The sequence below is a fragment of the Elephas maximus genome, chromosome X, assembly GCF_024166365.1.
Source record: "Elephas maximus indicus isolate mEleMax1 chromosome X, mEleMax1 primary haplotype, whole genome shotgun sequence".
Taxonomy (NCBI): domain Eukaryota; kingdom Metazoa; phylum Chordata; class Mammalia; order Proboscidea; family Elephantidae; genus Elephas; species Elephas maximus.
The window spans coordinates 144046296-144059797 of NC_064846.1; the positions used below are offsets into that span (position 1 = coordinate 144046296).

General features: G+C 38.6%; 1 protein-coding gene across 12 annotated transcripts in view; it reads left to right on the top strand.

Annotated features, from left to right (window-relative positions):
* Positions 1–13502, top strand: part of DMD (dystrophin) — a 2447064-nt gene that overhangs the window by 806911 nt on the left and 1626651 nt on the right. For all 12 annotated transcript variants that reach the window (XM_049872854.1, XM_049872851.1, XM_049872858.1 and 9 more), the window contains one exon: positions 2039–2158. In XM_049872854.1, the coding sequence (XP_049728811.1) occupies positions 2039–2158 (120 nt within the window). The remainder of the gene's footprint in view (positions 1–2038; positions 2159–13502) is intronic.

Consider the following 13502-nt stretch of genomic DNA (forward strand, 5'->3'; position numbering starts at 1 on the left):
AATATATAGTGAGCAGGAGCGGCAGCACCTCTGCTCTGGTAGATATTAGAATATTCCAGTAAGCAGAGACAGACAACAAATGACTAAACTACTAAAGAAGAAAATATTGGGTTATGATAATGTTATGAAAAAAAGATTAATAATAAACAAGAACTATGATAGGAATAGAAAGTATCTAGGGAGCAAATTTTGATGCCTTTGAATTATGGTGTTGGTGAAGAATATTGAATACACCATGGACTGCTAGAAGAACGAACAAGTCTGTCTTGAAAGAAGTACAACCAGAATGTCGCTTAGAAGCAAGGATGGTGAGACTACAACTCACATACTTTGGACATGTTGTCAGGAGGGATCAGTCCCTGCAGAAGGACATCATGCTTGGTAAAGTAGAGGGTAAGTGGAAAAGAGGAAGACCCTTGGCAAGATGGATTGATACAGTGGCTGCAACAATGAGCTCAAACGTAATGACTGTGAGGATGGCATAGGACCACACAGTGTTTCATTCTGTTGTACGTAGGGTCACTGTGAGTCAGAACCAATTCCACAGCACCTAACAACCACAACAACAGTAACAATGGGGAGCAAATTTATATACCGTGTTCAAGAAAAGCATCTCTGGGGAGGTGACTTCACTTGAATCCTGAACTATAAGGAGAGCTTATTTGAAGATCTGGAGGACAAGCAATTCGAGCAGTGGGAAGAACTTGACAAATTTATGGAAGAAAGAGAAGACAGTTGTGGCTGAAACATAGTGTGAGAGGGCAGGAATTGTGTGCAATTAGATTGCAGAGGTAGGCAGGTGCTAGATCATACAGCGAAACCTGTGAGAGCCAGAACTCAATGGCACTGCCTTGTTTTAGCAGATCTTGCAAGTTTTCTGCCTTGACAGGGAGCATTCTTACCACTTTTCTATCTCTTCTTTTAGTGGAAAATATTTGAGTTTTCCTTCTCTGACAAGTTTCCACCTTACACAGGTTCTGACTTTCACAGGTTTTACTGTATAAGGATATCAGGTAAGGAGTTTAGACTTTCCTTCTTAGTGTGATGGGATCCATTGGCTTTCACACAGAGGAATGCCATCTAATTTAATTTAACAAAAGAGAAGGACCCAGCAAAGGAGCTGAAAAACTGCAGATGATGAGGTGGGAGGATAATCAGCAGAGGGTGGTACATGACACTAAGAAAAGACGAGATGAAAAAAAATGACCTGGATTTGGGGACCTGGAGTTGATGCTGACCTTTTCAAGAGATGTTTCCATGGGATAGTGAACAAAGAGAGTATTAGTTCAAGGAAGGGGAAACAGTAACGAGAAAACACAAAACTTTTTTCCCCTGGGAATTAGCTGGAGGGGTTTGTTGGGACAAAAGAGTTTGTTTTGTATGGTGATGGAGAGCTTTAGTAGAGTAAAACAAACAAACAAACAAAAACAAACCCATTGCCATCCAGTTGATTCTGGCTCATAGTGACCGTATAGGACAGGGTAGAACTGCCCCATAGAATTTCCAAGGAGCAACTGGTGGATTCAAACTGCCAACCTCGAAGTGACTTATAGTGACCCTATAGGTTAGAGTAGAATAGCCTCCATAGATTTCCAGAGAGCTCCTGGTGGATCCAAACTGCTGACCTTTTGGTTAGCAGCCATAGCACTTAATGACTAAGTCACCATGGTTTCCCTTAGTACAGTAAAAAAAAGGAGAGATTAAATATGCCAGAGGTGACAGGTCATTGCAGGATAAAAGTCTTTGAAAAGGTGAGGAGGATGGGACAAGGAACAGACCATCTCACTTATACCTTTCTGAACACATGCTCTCTTTATATGTTTTTGAGTTCAATTGACTTGACAATAGAAACATGTAAATTTGGTTGAGCACCATACTAGAAAATTTCTATGTTATGGTTCTAGTTTAATAAAAATTGCATTCCCCAAGATGTGGCAGAAATTGATCACATGCATTTGGGAAGAAATGTTTTCGGCATATAGATCAAGGGAGTATTCTTTATTAAATTTCTTTTTTTTTTTTTAATTCTGTCTTTCAGGTGCTTCAAGAAGACCTAGAACAGGAACAAGTCAGGGTCAATTCTCTCACTCACATGGTGGTGGTGGTGGATGAAGCTAGTGGGGATCATGTGACTGCTGCTTTGGAAGAACAGCTTAAGGTAATTGTCAGATTATCTGCTTTACGAAATCTAATACGCCATTCAAAAACACCTCGGTACAATTTGAAAACTACTTAGAAAATTTATAACAATATGCTAAAGACGTCTAGAACACAATATATTTATTGGAAATGTTTCAAGTGATTTCTGATCTGTTTCTCTTTCCCTTTCATTAACTGCATGTTGTTTTCTTACACTAGCTTCCCGGCCTTCGGGGAAACATACACGTGCAAATGCTTTTTTTTATTATAGTTGAATCACGTGAGTTGTAGAACTGGCAAGAGGAATATTAGTCCTGCCCTCTTCAAAACTAAAGTCTAAGAGGGGACCAAAAAAAAAAAGAATGGCACTGGGTTTGGTTTGAGTATGTTTGTTCCTAGTAGCTTTCAGTCCTAGTCTTGCTGAGGGCACAGAGGATATTTAAGCTATGGAAGCTTAGTTGGAGTAGATATCTGGCCGGTCAGGCCCTCTTTTACCTGAGATGGTAGTCATTGTGTTCTTAGACACACAACCAGTGCACACTAACAGAGGAAAATGTGGATATTTTCATATTTTTGTCTTTTCTTCCAAATTGGGAAAGAAAATTTTACAGTTAAAACAAAAACAAAGCAGTTGTACATGCAAAACATATAAAAAGGCAACAATAAGGGACATTAAGGGAACATATAGCAATTTATTGTTCTAAATGATTATATACATATATACATTCACACACAGTTACAGATTATATATGAGATGTTTATCATGCCCACCAAATGCCCACATTTCTCTGTGATTGTTTGGATCCAATAGTCTGATATGTCTAAGCATCCAATAAATGTGGGTTTAAATGGCTTTATCAGCCCAAGGTTGTCTTACACATAGTTTCTTTTACCTAACCTGTAACAGAATTTCTTAAAGCCTTATCTCTGTTTTCTCCTCTTTTTGTGTGAAATGTATTTTTTTTTATTTCAGTGAAATGTCATTTCCTCAGCTTAATGCTTTAGTCTGCCAGTCTCCAACAATGGTATCTAACTATGCATCCTTAAATGACAAGGAGAAAGTTCTTGAACTAAACAGGTTGGAGACTGTTAGAACGGAGCATTTAATATATACTGGCAAACCATGTTAATTTCATTTCACTGAAATTGCAGAGATTACAGATTTAAAAGGCTTATGATACCAGATGTCATAATATATCATCAAATATATGATTTTATATATATATGTGTGTGTGTATTTTAAACAGACATACACTCATAACCAGCTCAAGTACCACACTGACAGATAACTGCTGAGTCTATTTTAAGGAATTACATAGGTCTGACATGATAGTATTTTTTTTTTCTTGAGATGATAATACTGGGAAACCCTGGTGACACAGTAGTTAAGTGCTATGGCTGCTAACCAAAAGGTTGGCAGTTCAAATCCACCAGGCTCTCCTTGGAAACTCTATGGGGCAGTTCTACTCTGTCCTATGGGATCACTATGAATCAGACTCGATGGCAATGGGTTTTTTTTTTTTTTAATGATAGTATTGTGACTAATTACAGATTTGCAAAAATATAATGGTGTCCTGGAGCTCTGGTGGAGCCCTGGTGGCGCAGTGGTTAAGGGCTACAGCTGCTAACCAAAAGGTCGGTAGTTCAAATTCACCATCTCCTTGGAAACCCGGCTGGGCAGTTCTACTCTGCCCTATAGGATTGCTATGAGTCGGAACTGACTTTATGGCAATGGGCTCGGGGTTCTCGTGGCACAATGGCTAAGTGTTTGGCTACTAACAAAAAGGTTGGCAGTTTGGATCCACCAGCAGCTACTTGGAAACCCTATGGGGCAGTCCTACCCTATCCTATAAGGTTGCTATGAGTCAGAATCCACTCGACAGCAACTGATTTGATTTTTTTTTCCCTCTGGGGTGTGCATCTGGTTAAGTGCTCAGCTACTAACCAAAACACTGGCAGTTCGAGTCCACCCTGAGGCTCCTTGGAAGGAAAAGGCCTGGCAATTGATCTGCTTCCAAAATATCTGCCACTGAAAACCCTATGGAGGACAATTCTACACTGGCACACATGGGGTCACCATGAGTTGGAGTCGATTCAATGAAAAATGGTTTTAAAAACTCTAATACTAAATGTTTCTCAGAAATTATCAGAAAAGCACCAGAGAAGGTGGGGTGAGGGTCTGGTTTAAATAAAAACAAACTTTAAGCAGATGTTTTTCTAAATTATAGAATATTTCTAGTTAAAATAACAACTGATAAGCATCCACTTTGACATTAGTAGGCCCAGAACAACGAACCTTGGAATATAATTATTCCAAGGTGATACGTGTGAGACTTGGCCACCTCTGATAAAGCGGTCCATAGAACTCTCAGGTGGTCACTGTGTTGGATCTGAGGTAGGCTAAGCTGGGAGTGGTGGACCTAATGCTATTTTATAGTCATTATATTACTTGCTTTCCTTTCTTGCCTTCTTTTCTGCCTTTATTTCTTTGGGCCAAGGTATATACTAAGATAGCTGTGCATATATTGTCTATCCACAATTCACAAAAACTCAATCTGCAGTTGTCCATTATTATTGCCCCCCTTAGTTATTGTTAGAAACCCTGATGGCTCAGTGGTTAAGAGCTCGGCTGCTAACCAAAAGGTCAGCAGTTCGAATCCTCCAAGTGCTCCTTGGTAACTCTGTGAGACAGTTCTACTCTGTATTATAGGGTCGCTATGACTTGGAATTGACTCGACAGCAATGGGTTTGGTTTGGATTTTTTTTTTTTTAGTTCGTATTGGCATCTGCTTTCTAGTCTCCTCTTTTCCCCTGAGCCTTCTTTCCACTTTTGATACCTTTATTTTGCCTTGACCTAACTGCCACCTGAATTTTGGATAATCTAGGCTAGTGTCTAAAAGGGCAAAGATAGAGGGAAATAAGTGGAGGGAAATCCTCTGATGTAGCACTGCTTTTTCCCATTTTATCAGTTTCCTCAGTGCCAGAGGAACCTGAGCTTGAGTTCCACACCCTATTTGACCATTGGCTGGAAATACCCTGGTATCCTGGTCTTTTGTTTGGCTTTGCAATAAAGATGATCTTTTCTTAGGTTCTTCTTTAAGTGGCATAATCTTGTTATACCTAGTCTAAATATTAAAAAGAAAGGGAAGAAGAAGAGTAAAAGAAGTTGCTACAAGAGAAGGAATAGGAGAGAAGAAAGAATAAAGGATTAATAGAGAAATAAAACAAATACACCGGAGAAGTCCCTGTAACAATAACACAGTTACACTGGAGATGTAATAAGATTTCATGTATGCTTTTTACTGGGCCCAAAGGAATTCTAGTAGAAGTAATTGGAAGAATTACAGGAAAGAGAAACTGGTAAATGGACCCCCGCCACAAGAAAAAAAAAGGCAGGAACTTGAGAAGAATCCTCAAGGGTTTCTGTTAGGAGTCTAGTCATCCATGGCTTATTCCACAGGACCTGTTGATGCTGTATGCTCACCTCACACCTTCTCTTTCTCCTCTATGGTTTCCCATGTCAGCACGATACCTTAATAAATTCTACTCCAGCTCTGCTGAGGTGTACTTTGGGCCCTCAAAAAATACACCCAATGGTCTTGAGTAAGGAGGTGGAGACAGGGGAAAACCAGGAAGGGGAGCCTCAGATTTAGTGAATAAGGGAGAGATCTATTCTCACTTTCCTGAGTTTTAAAAAAAAGAACGGTTGCCATTGGTGAATTCTGACTCACGGTGACCTCATGTGTGCCAGAGTAGAACTGTGCTCCATTAGGTTGTCAGTGGCTGATTTTTAGGAAGTAGACCACCAGGCCTTTTTTTTGAGTCTCCTCTGGGCGGATTAAAACCTTCAGTCTTTCAGTTAGCAGCCAAGCACATTAACCGTTTGCACCGCACAGGGACTCCATCCTGAGTTTAGAACTTTAAATGTACCCCCCATGGAATATCTTTAAATATATTGACTTAATTCTATGACCTCTATTATTATTTCTGCAACTTTAAAGGATTTTTGAAGTCTTCTTTTTAAAAGACTTGAAGAAAACCAAAGACAGGTCAGAACATATGCTTTGGGATTATGAAAGATGGCATGACTTATGAAGGATGATATTCTGAAAAGTGCAGTGTGTTGGAAATTAATTTGACTGATTCGTTCTCTTTGAAAGGTTCAGCTTGTTCCTCTGCAATGCCACCACAGGCCAGAGCCTTGTCCTTAACTTTAGAAGTTTCTAGGATATCAGTACACAGAGAGCCTGATTTGTAAGCAACAATGCCAATTCACTAATTTTCTTCAAAAATAGGTTGGCTGAATAAGTAAGACTGGTAATTTATGTAGAGACTTCAGTCCTGGAGGACATTGCCGTATCTTTTTCTAAATATTCATTTTTTTCAATGAGTACTTATTATGCTCGCATTATGTCCCTGGGATTGTGCTGGGTAACAGAGATTCAATGGTAAATAAAAAGAAAAATGGTCAGAACCTTTCCAGTTTGCTGTTAGGTGCCATGGAGTCAGTTCCAACTCATAGCAACCCTATAGGACAGAGTAGAACTGCCCCATAGGGTTTCCAAGGAGTGCCTGATGGATTTGAACTTGCTAACCTTTTGGTGAGCAGCCTGAGCTCTTAACCAATATATCTACCAAAGCAAATAGAAATTAATCAGATAATTACAAAACTTAAAAAAAATTAAAAATGGACACAAATGCTTTCTGTGAAAGAAAGGAACAAGCCTTTGTGACAACAGATTCATCTGACTTAAATGGAGGTTTGAAGACATGATAAGATTTATTAGTAAAGTGATGTTTAAGGGTATGTTGGAGAGAACTGGAAAGTGTGTGTGTGTGTCTGTATATGTGTATGCATGTGTGTTTGTGACTGTGTGAATGTGTTTATGTGTGACTAGTCAAGGTAGATAGAGTTTCCAGGAAGGCAGACAAGTAGCTTGAGTGAGAATGGCATCTTCCAGAAACCAAGAGAGGGCCAATGGGGCTATAACATTGAGATTCAGAAGGGTGATGCTAGATGAGGCTTAGCAGGTAAGCAGGAGCTTACCTAAGTCTTAGAGCGTGATACTAAACTTCACCAGAATTCATTCAGTGAACAACTGTGTATTGAGCAGGAGTTCTCTGTTAGGATTGGTGTTGAGACTACAGTGGTAGAAGGGGGCAGGGGCAACAGTCAGGGAGCCTGCTCACCTGGACTTGGGCTCATCAGTCTAACTGAATGCATAATTATAGCCAGCATGATCTCTAGGTGACAAAAATATGTACTGCTAGATGAAAAAGTCTCCCTAAGTGACCTTAGGTGAGATGCAAATATTTAGTATAAGTTAATTTTGCAACACTACAGAGTAGGAAAGTGTTCTGGGCAGGAAAAAAAAAGCATTTATTTGTTCATTCAACAGATATTTATTGATTGCTTACTAAGTGCCAGGCACTAGTTTATGCTTTGAGGTTAAGTTATGAATAACGCATTAATCTTTCCTCTGTGGAGCTTACATTTTAACCAAACATCATAATAAATAAGCACATTTTATACCGAACATCATAATAAATAAGCACATTTTATACTATGAAAAAAGTAACAGGAGTCATGGAGAAAAAAATGAAAGGAGAAGGGAGCAATTTTAAAGGAGTGGTGAGGGAAGGCCTCATTGAGAAGGTAGCCTTTGAACAAAGACTAGTACAAGGTAAAGGGGTTATTTTGGAGGTCCATAATTCCTTTGGGGCCTTTTGCTTTGAGAAACTGAAAGAAGAACATAGAAGGAACATAAAGGAAATGTATTGTTTTAGGACAATAGTTTTTCTAGTAGAAAATAACCAGGAAAATAATTAGGCCTCTTGCTCACAGAAGACGCTGTAATGAAAATACGTTCCGGAGAAAAGACAGAGCTATTAAAATCCCATTTTTAGATAGATTCTTCTATGTAAGTTAAAACCTGAGAGTCCAACTAGATATACTGAAAGTCTCTAATGCCTGGAAACTCTCTGACATATAAAAGCTCTTTGAATTATTTTGTTAAATGGATTTAAACTTAAAGCTACTGTTTACCGTTTTGGAGAATTAAAGGTATGTCAAAAGAATGGATACAGGCAAGCTGCCTCTTTTTAAGAAGAATAACCTGGAAAATGCAATTTTAGAACAGATTGTCAAACATAAGGTTGTACACACTGGTAGAATTTTCTGTCCATCTTATGAGGTTGATAAACTTGCTTACTGAATGCTTTAGGGTTCTCTAGAGAAACAAAACTAGTAAGAGATATATACTATACATATACACACACACATATATATATACATACATATACATATAATATACGTATACGTGTACATATACATACGAAAGCTGAACAATGAATAAGGAAGACCGAAGAAGAATTGTGCATTTGAATTATGGTGTTGACGAAGAATATTGAGTGTACTATGGAATGCCAGAAGAATGAATAAATATGTCTTAGAAGAAGTACAGCCAGAATGCTCCTTAGAAGCGAGGATGGCTAGACTGTGTCTCACGTAGTTTGAACATGTTATCAGGAGGGACCAGTCCCTGGAGAAGGACATCATGCTTGGTAAAGCAGAGGGTCAAAGAAAAAGAGGAACACCCTCAACAACATGGAGTGACACAGCGGCTACAACAATAGCCCAAACATAGCAACGAGTGTGAGGATGGTGCAGAACCAGGCAGTGTTCTGTTGTACATTGCTATGAGTCAGAAATGACTCAAAGCCACCTAACAACAACAACATGTATATATGTACTAGCCCTGGTGATGTAGTTGTTAGGAGCTCAGCTGCTAACCTAAAGGTCAACAGTTTGAAAGGTCAACAGTTTGAATCCACCAGGTGCTCCTTTTAAACCCTATGAGGCTATTCTACTCTGTCCTATAGTGCTGCTATGAGTCGGAATCGACTTGACAGCATAAGTTCAGTTTTTTGGTGTTTATGTATATATACGTGTGTATATTATATATATATATATATATACATATATATTTATATGTAGAGAGACACAGAGATTAATTTTGAGGAAGTAGCTCACACAGTTGTGAGGGATGGCATGTCAGAAATCTGTTGGTCAGTTGACAGGTTGGAGATTTTTGTAGTCTTCTGTCCCAAGTTAGTATAATAGGTGGTGGGGGAGCCAGAGAAATTTTGGCAGAATGTTATAGTCTGGAGACAGAATCTTTCCACTGGTATCTCTGATTTTGCTCTTAAGGCCTTCAGCTGATAGGATGAGGCCCAACCACATTATGGAGGGTAATCTGCTTTACATAAATCCAACTGATTTAAATCCTAATCACATGTAAATTTTTCATAGCAACATCTAGTCTAGTGTTTGACCAAACTACTGGGCACCATAGCCTAGCCAAACTGACATGGAAAATTAACCATCAAACTGAAGAAAGGAATATTTTTGAAGATGAGAAAAGTCTCTTAGAGCTAAGATACATTCACTAAAATCAAGACATAAAAACCAGCTTTATATCAAATGACATTAAACAATTTGTACAAATACTATTTGGTGTTATTAAGATAAATATTTGGTGGATTTATTAAGCTGATTGATGAAATGGAATAGAATGAATATAGAGTATTTTGATTTCCCTAAAGTATTTAGCCAAACTTCCTATGATACATCTATGAACAAGGTGAACACTCCTATCCCTGTGTGAGTTGGTGGAGAATATCTGTGTTTTAATACATTCCATCCTAGTGTGTGATTAGAGCCCTGATGGTGCAGTGGTTAAGATCTTGGCTTCTAACCAAAAGGTCAGCAGTTCAAATCCACCAGGCGCTCCTTGGAAACCCTATGGGACAATTCTACTCTGTCCTATAGGGTCGCTATGAGTCGGAATCGACTGGATGGTGCATAACAACAACAACAGTATGTGATTGATGTGCTAGAGAATTGGACTGAAAATAATTCTGCTTCCTTATTCAACAACCTACAGTGTCAGAAGAAGCTGGAGAAAGAAGGCATTTGGGGATTTAGTCGTGGAGCTGAGGAAAGCTCTTCCCTACAGGAGTGGTTAATGGAGGGTTTTCTCTCCCACATGACTTTTAGAAGGTTTATAGCAATATCCTGTGGAGTTAGAGTGTCATATACAAGCTCATTTTTAATGTTTAATGTTTTCTATCAGAAAAGGCATGTTTATTGTTTGACATTTGCTACTTCAAAAAAAGATACAATCTCTTAAATCAGTTGGAAAAGTATGGGGTAAGAAAGTTCTGACTTCTCATCCATACATGTAAATGTATGCATATGTCTATATGTATATGCATTTTACACAGATATAAGATTTATACATGTAAGGTTTGTATACAAAATATTTATATATGCATATGTGATTTATACATATAAGATATATAGAGAGAGAAGGAAGAGAGAGATAGAGAAAAAGAAAATCTCACTTGGGCACAAGGTTTATATTAAACCATAAACAGGATGATTTAGTTTTTTAATAAATTAATGCAATCTTATATAGCAGTATAGATTTCAAGAACTATGTTCCAATTTAAATATATTAAATATCTTAAGCCCAAGATTGGCACTGTATTTTAGCTGGGTTTTTCAAGGATGGAGATGTCTTGTGAAGATTGTTTATAGAACCCGGAATTATTTACTCTGAAGAAAAACCTAAATAGAGATAAGCCACGTGTGAACGATTATGTCTTGTTGAAAAAGGAAGTCATTTTCCTTGTGTTACTTCAGAAGACTCTGCCACCAAAAACAGGCAAAACCAAAACCAAACCCACTGCCATCTAGTTGATTCAGACTCATTGTAAAAAATAGGCAGAAGTTGATAATTCTGGATGTCTTCGTTCCTGAGCCCATTGCCTTCTATCCCGTTTTCTTCTGAATATATTCACCTTAAAGTCCAAAAAGCATCTCAATTTAAACAAGATGAAACTTGTCTCATTATTCCCCTACCTCTCTCTATGCATGTTCTTTTTCATTGATTCCCCATTTTGGTTAGTGCACCATTGTTCACGAGGACACCTAATCCAGAAACCTATAGTTATCCCCTTTCCTTTCCCTTATAAGTCTTCTACATGTAATTGGTCACAATATTTCTTGTCTGTCTCTTGGAGTCATTATGTCATTTTTATTCCTGTCACCATTTTTTCAGATAAATCTCATCTCATCTGCCGCTGGATGTTTTTGCCTTTATTCCTAGCCCCTTCCAACCCATTCTCCACATGGAAGTCAAGATGGACTTTTAAAGATCTATTTGATGCATTTTCTCCTCTGCTTAAAATTTCTAGTGATTTTCCATTTGACCGAGAAGATATTTTATTACCTGACCCCTTACCTATCTCTCTAAACCTGTGTCCTTTTGGTCCCCTCATGTGCCTTAACCTACATTTCATTCATATGAGCTAGTTCTGATTCTCAGTATGTCACTATGTCTTTGTACATGCTACTCCTGTTTCTTAGAATACTCTGCTTCATAACATCTACTTTGAAAATTAGTACCACATGTAAAAGACTCAGTTTCAGTCTTCCTCCATGGAACTGGCCATTCTAGGTAGCAATGACCACTCTGGACCTTAACTATTCCTGTGTTTTAGTACTTACCCATCATACTCTATTGCCATTAGTATTTACCTGCTTTCTTCTTTCACAAGTATATAATTTCTATGATATTATATTCTTATTCACCCTTGAATGTACAATGGAAGATGTAAATGATCATTAATGCTTATAGGATACCTGGATGGATCTATTGCCAGGTGGTTGGATATGATACCAAGAAAGATATTTTTTTAACAAAATACCAAGAAAGATATTTTTTTAACAAAAGGGAAAGCTTTTTATTGCAAGGTGATTAAGAGTACAGACTCTGGATTTAGACTCACACTGCACTGCTTTGTCCCTTACCTAGAATATAACTTTTGACAAGTTACTTAACCTTTCTGTGCATCAGTTTTCCCATAGTTATTACAAAGATCATAATAGAACCTACCTTATAGTGCTGCAGTAAGGAATAAAGGGTTGAAAACGTGAAACACTTAGAAAAGTGCCTGGAAGAGTAAGCACACATACATTCCAGCGCATTCTTACATTGGTATAGGAGTTGTGGCAAGTGACGGGCTATTCTTCATTGGTAATGTTTAGCACAAACAGGAATCTCATATCTTCACATATGTTTTAGAAGACATTCCATTCTGAGTGGGAGGTTAGACTTGATGATTTCCAAAGTTCCCTTTTATAACAAATTGTGTAATGGTGGAGTGCATGAAAATAAAAAGAAATGTTTTCCAACATTATCTTCTTTCTGCAGAGAAATTCTGATTGAAAAGTAAGAGCGAAACAACACACCAGAACTACACCGTGCTCACAAGTGGTCCCAGATGTAAAATAGCAAGGAGGCCATTAGAAATAGAGCACTAATCATTAAATATGATTCCTCCATGAATATCATGTCCTTCCGATCAGAGCCTGAACACATGTTAGCACATGGAAAGTAACTTTTAGCATTTACAAAAAGAAGCAGACATCATACAACAGATGAGTGATCCACCTTGGCTCAAAGCTGTCTGGGCAGAGATGTAAAACATGTACACATGCCCCTCTATGCACTGTAGATGAGAGGACTGAAAGGAACAGTCGCATGACACAGTGAATCTCCCCCGTCCCCCCAACCACCACCCCTGGCTACTGGAAATTGTCCTGGTGGAAACAGAGAGCTCTTCCATGCATGCCCTCCACCTGGCATCATGGGTGAGGGACTCAAATGGGAACATATCTTATGTCACTCTCCCCTGACTAAATAGTCTAAATTAGGCGGACTGAACACTTTTGCTACATGTGCCTCTACCTAGTACCATAGCTAAGGGGCCACTAAGTCCCTCAGTAGGCCATTTTTCTACCCCGATGGTCATGTGACTAGGGTCTACGTGGCCTACTACATGAAGACCATGTAATTTCCCAACCTGACTACCTTGAGACGGAGGGGTCAAACACCTTGGGACCAAGCCCAGGATTGTATCTCTTTAACCCTGCTGACATTTAGACAAGCCATTAGGCTTTTGGGGTCGGAGGGTGCGGTAGTTTGTTTCTGAAGGCCAAAGATGCTAGCAGGGGGAGAAATGAGAAAGACATGGCCACCAGTCTTGCCCAAAAGACTGTCTCTTCACAGTACGATTCTCAAAATGATTTTGACAGGAAAAAACAGTCTGGAAGCAATGGTAAACTGTAAGGAAGGAGTTGAATACTACATTCTGCAATTATTTCTACCAACAATTATACTATTCAAAAGTGGCTAAATAAATCTGGAACAAGTAGAAAAGGAGAGGGCCAGATAATTAATTACAACATCTTTTTGCACATTGTCATCATTATTGCTTTCATCACACATTGTTTT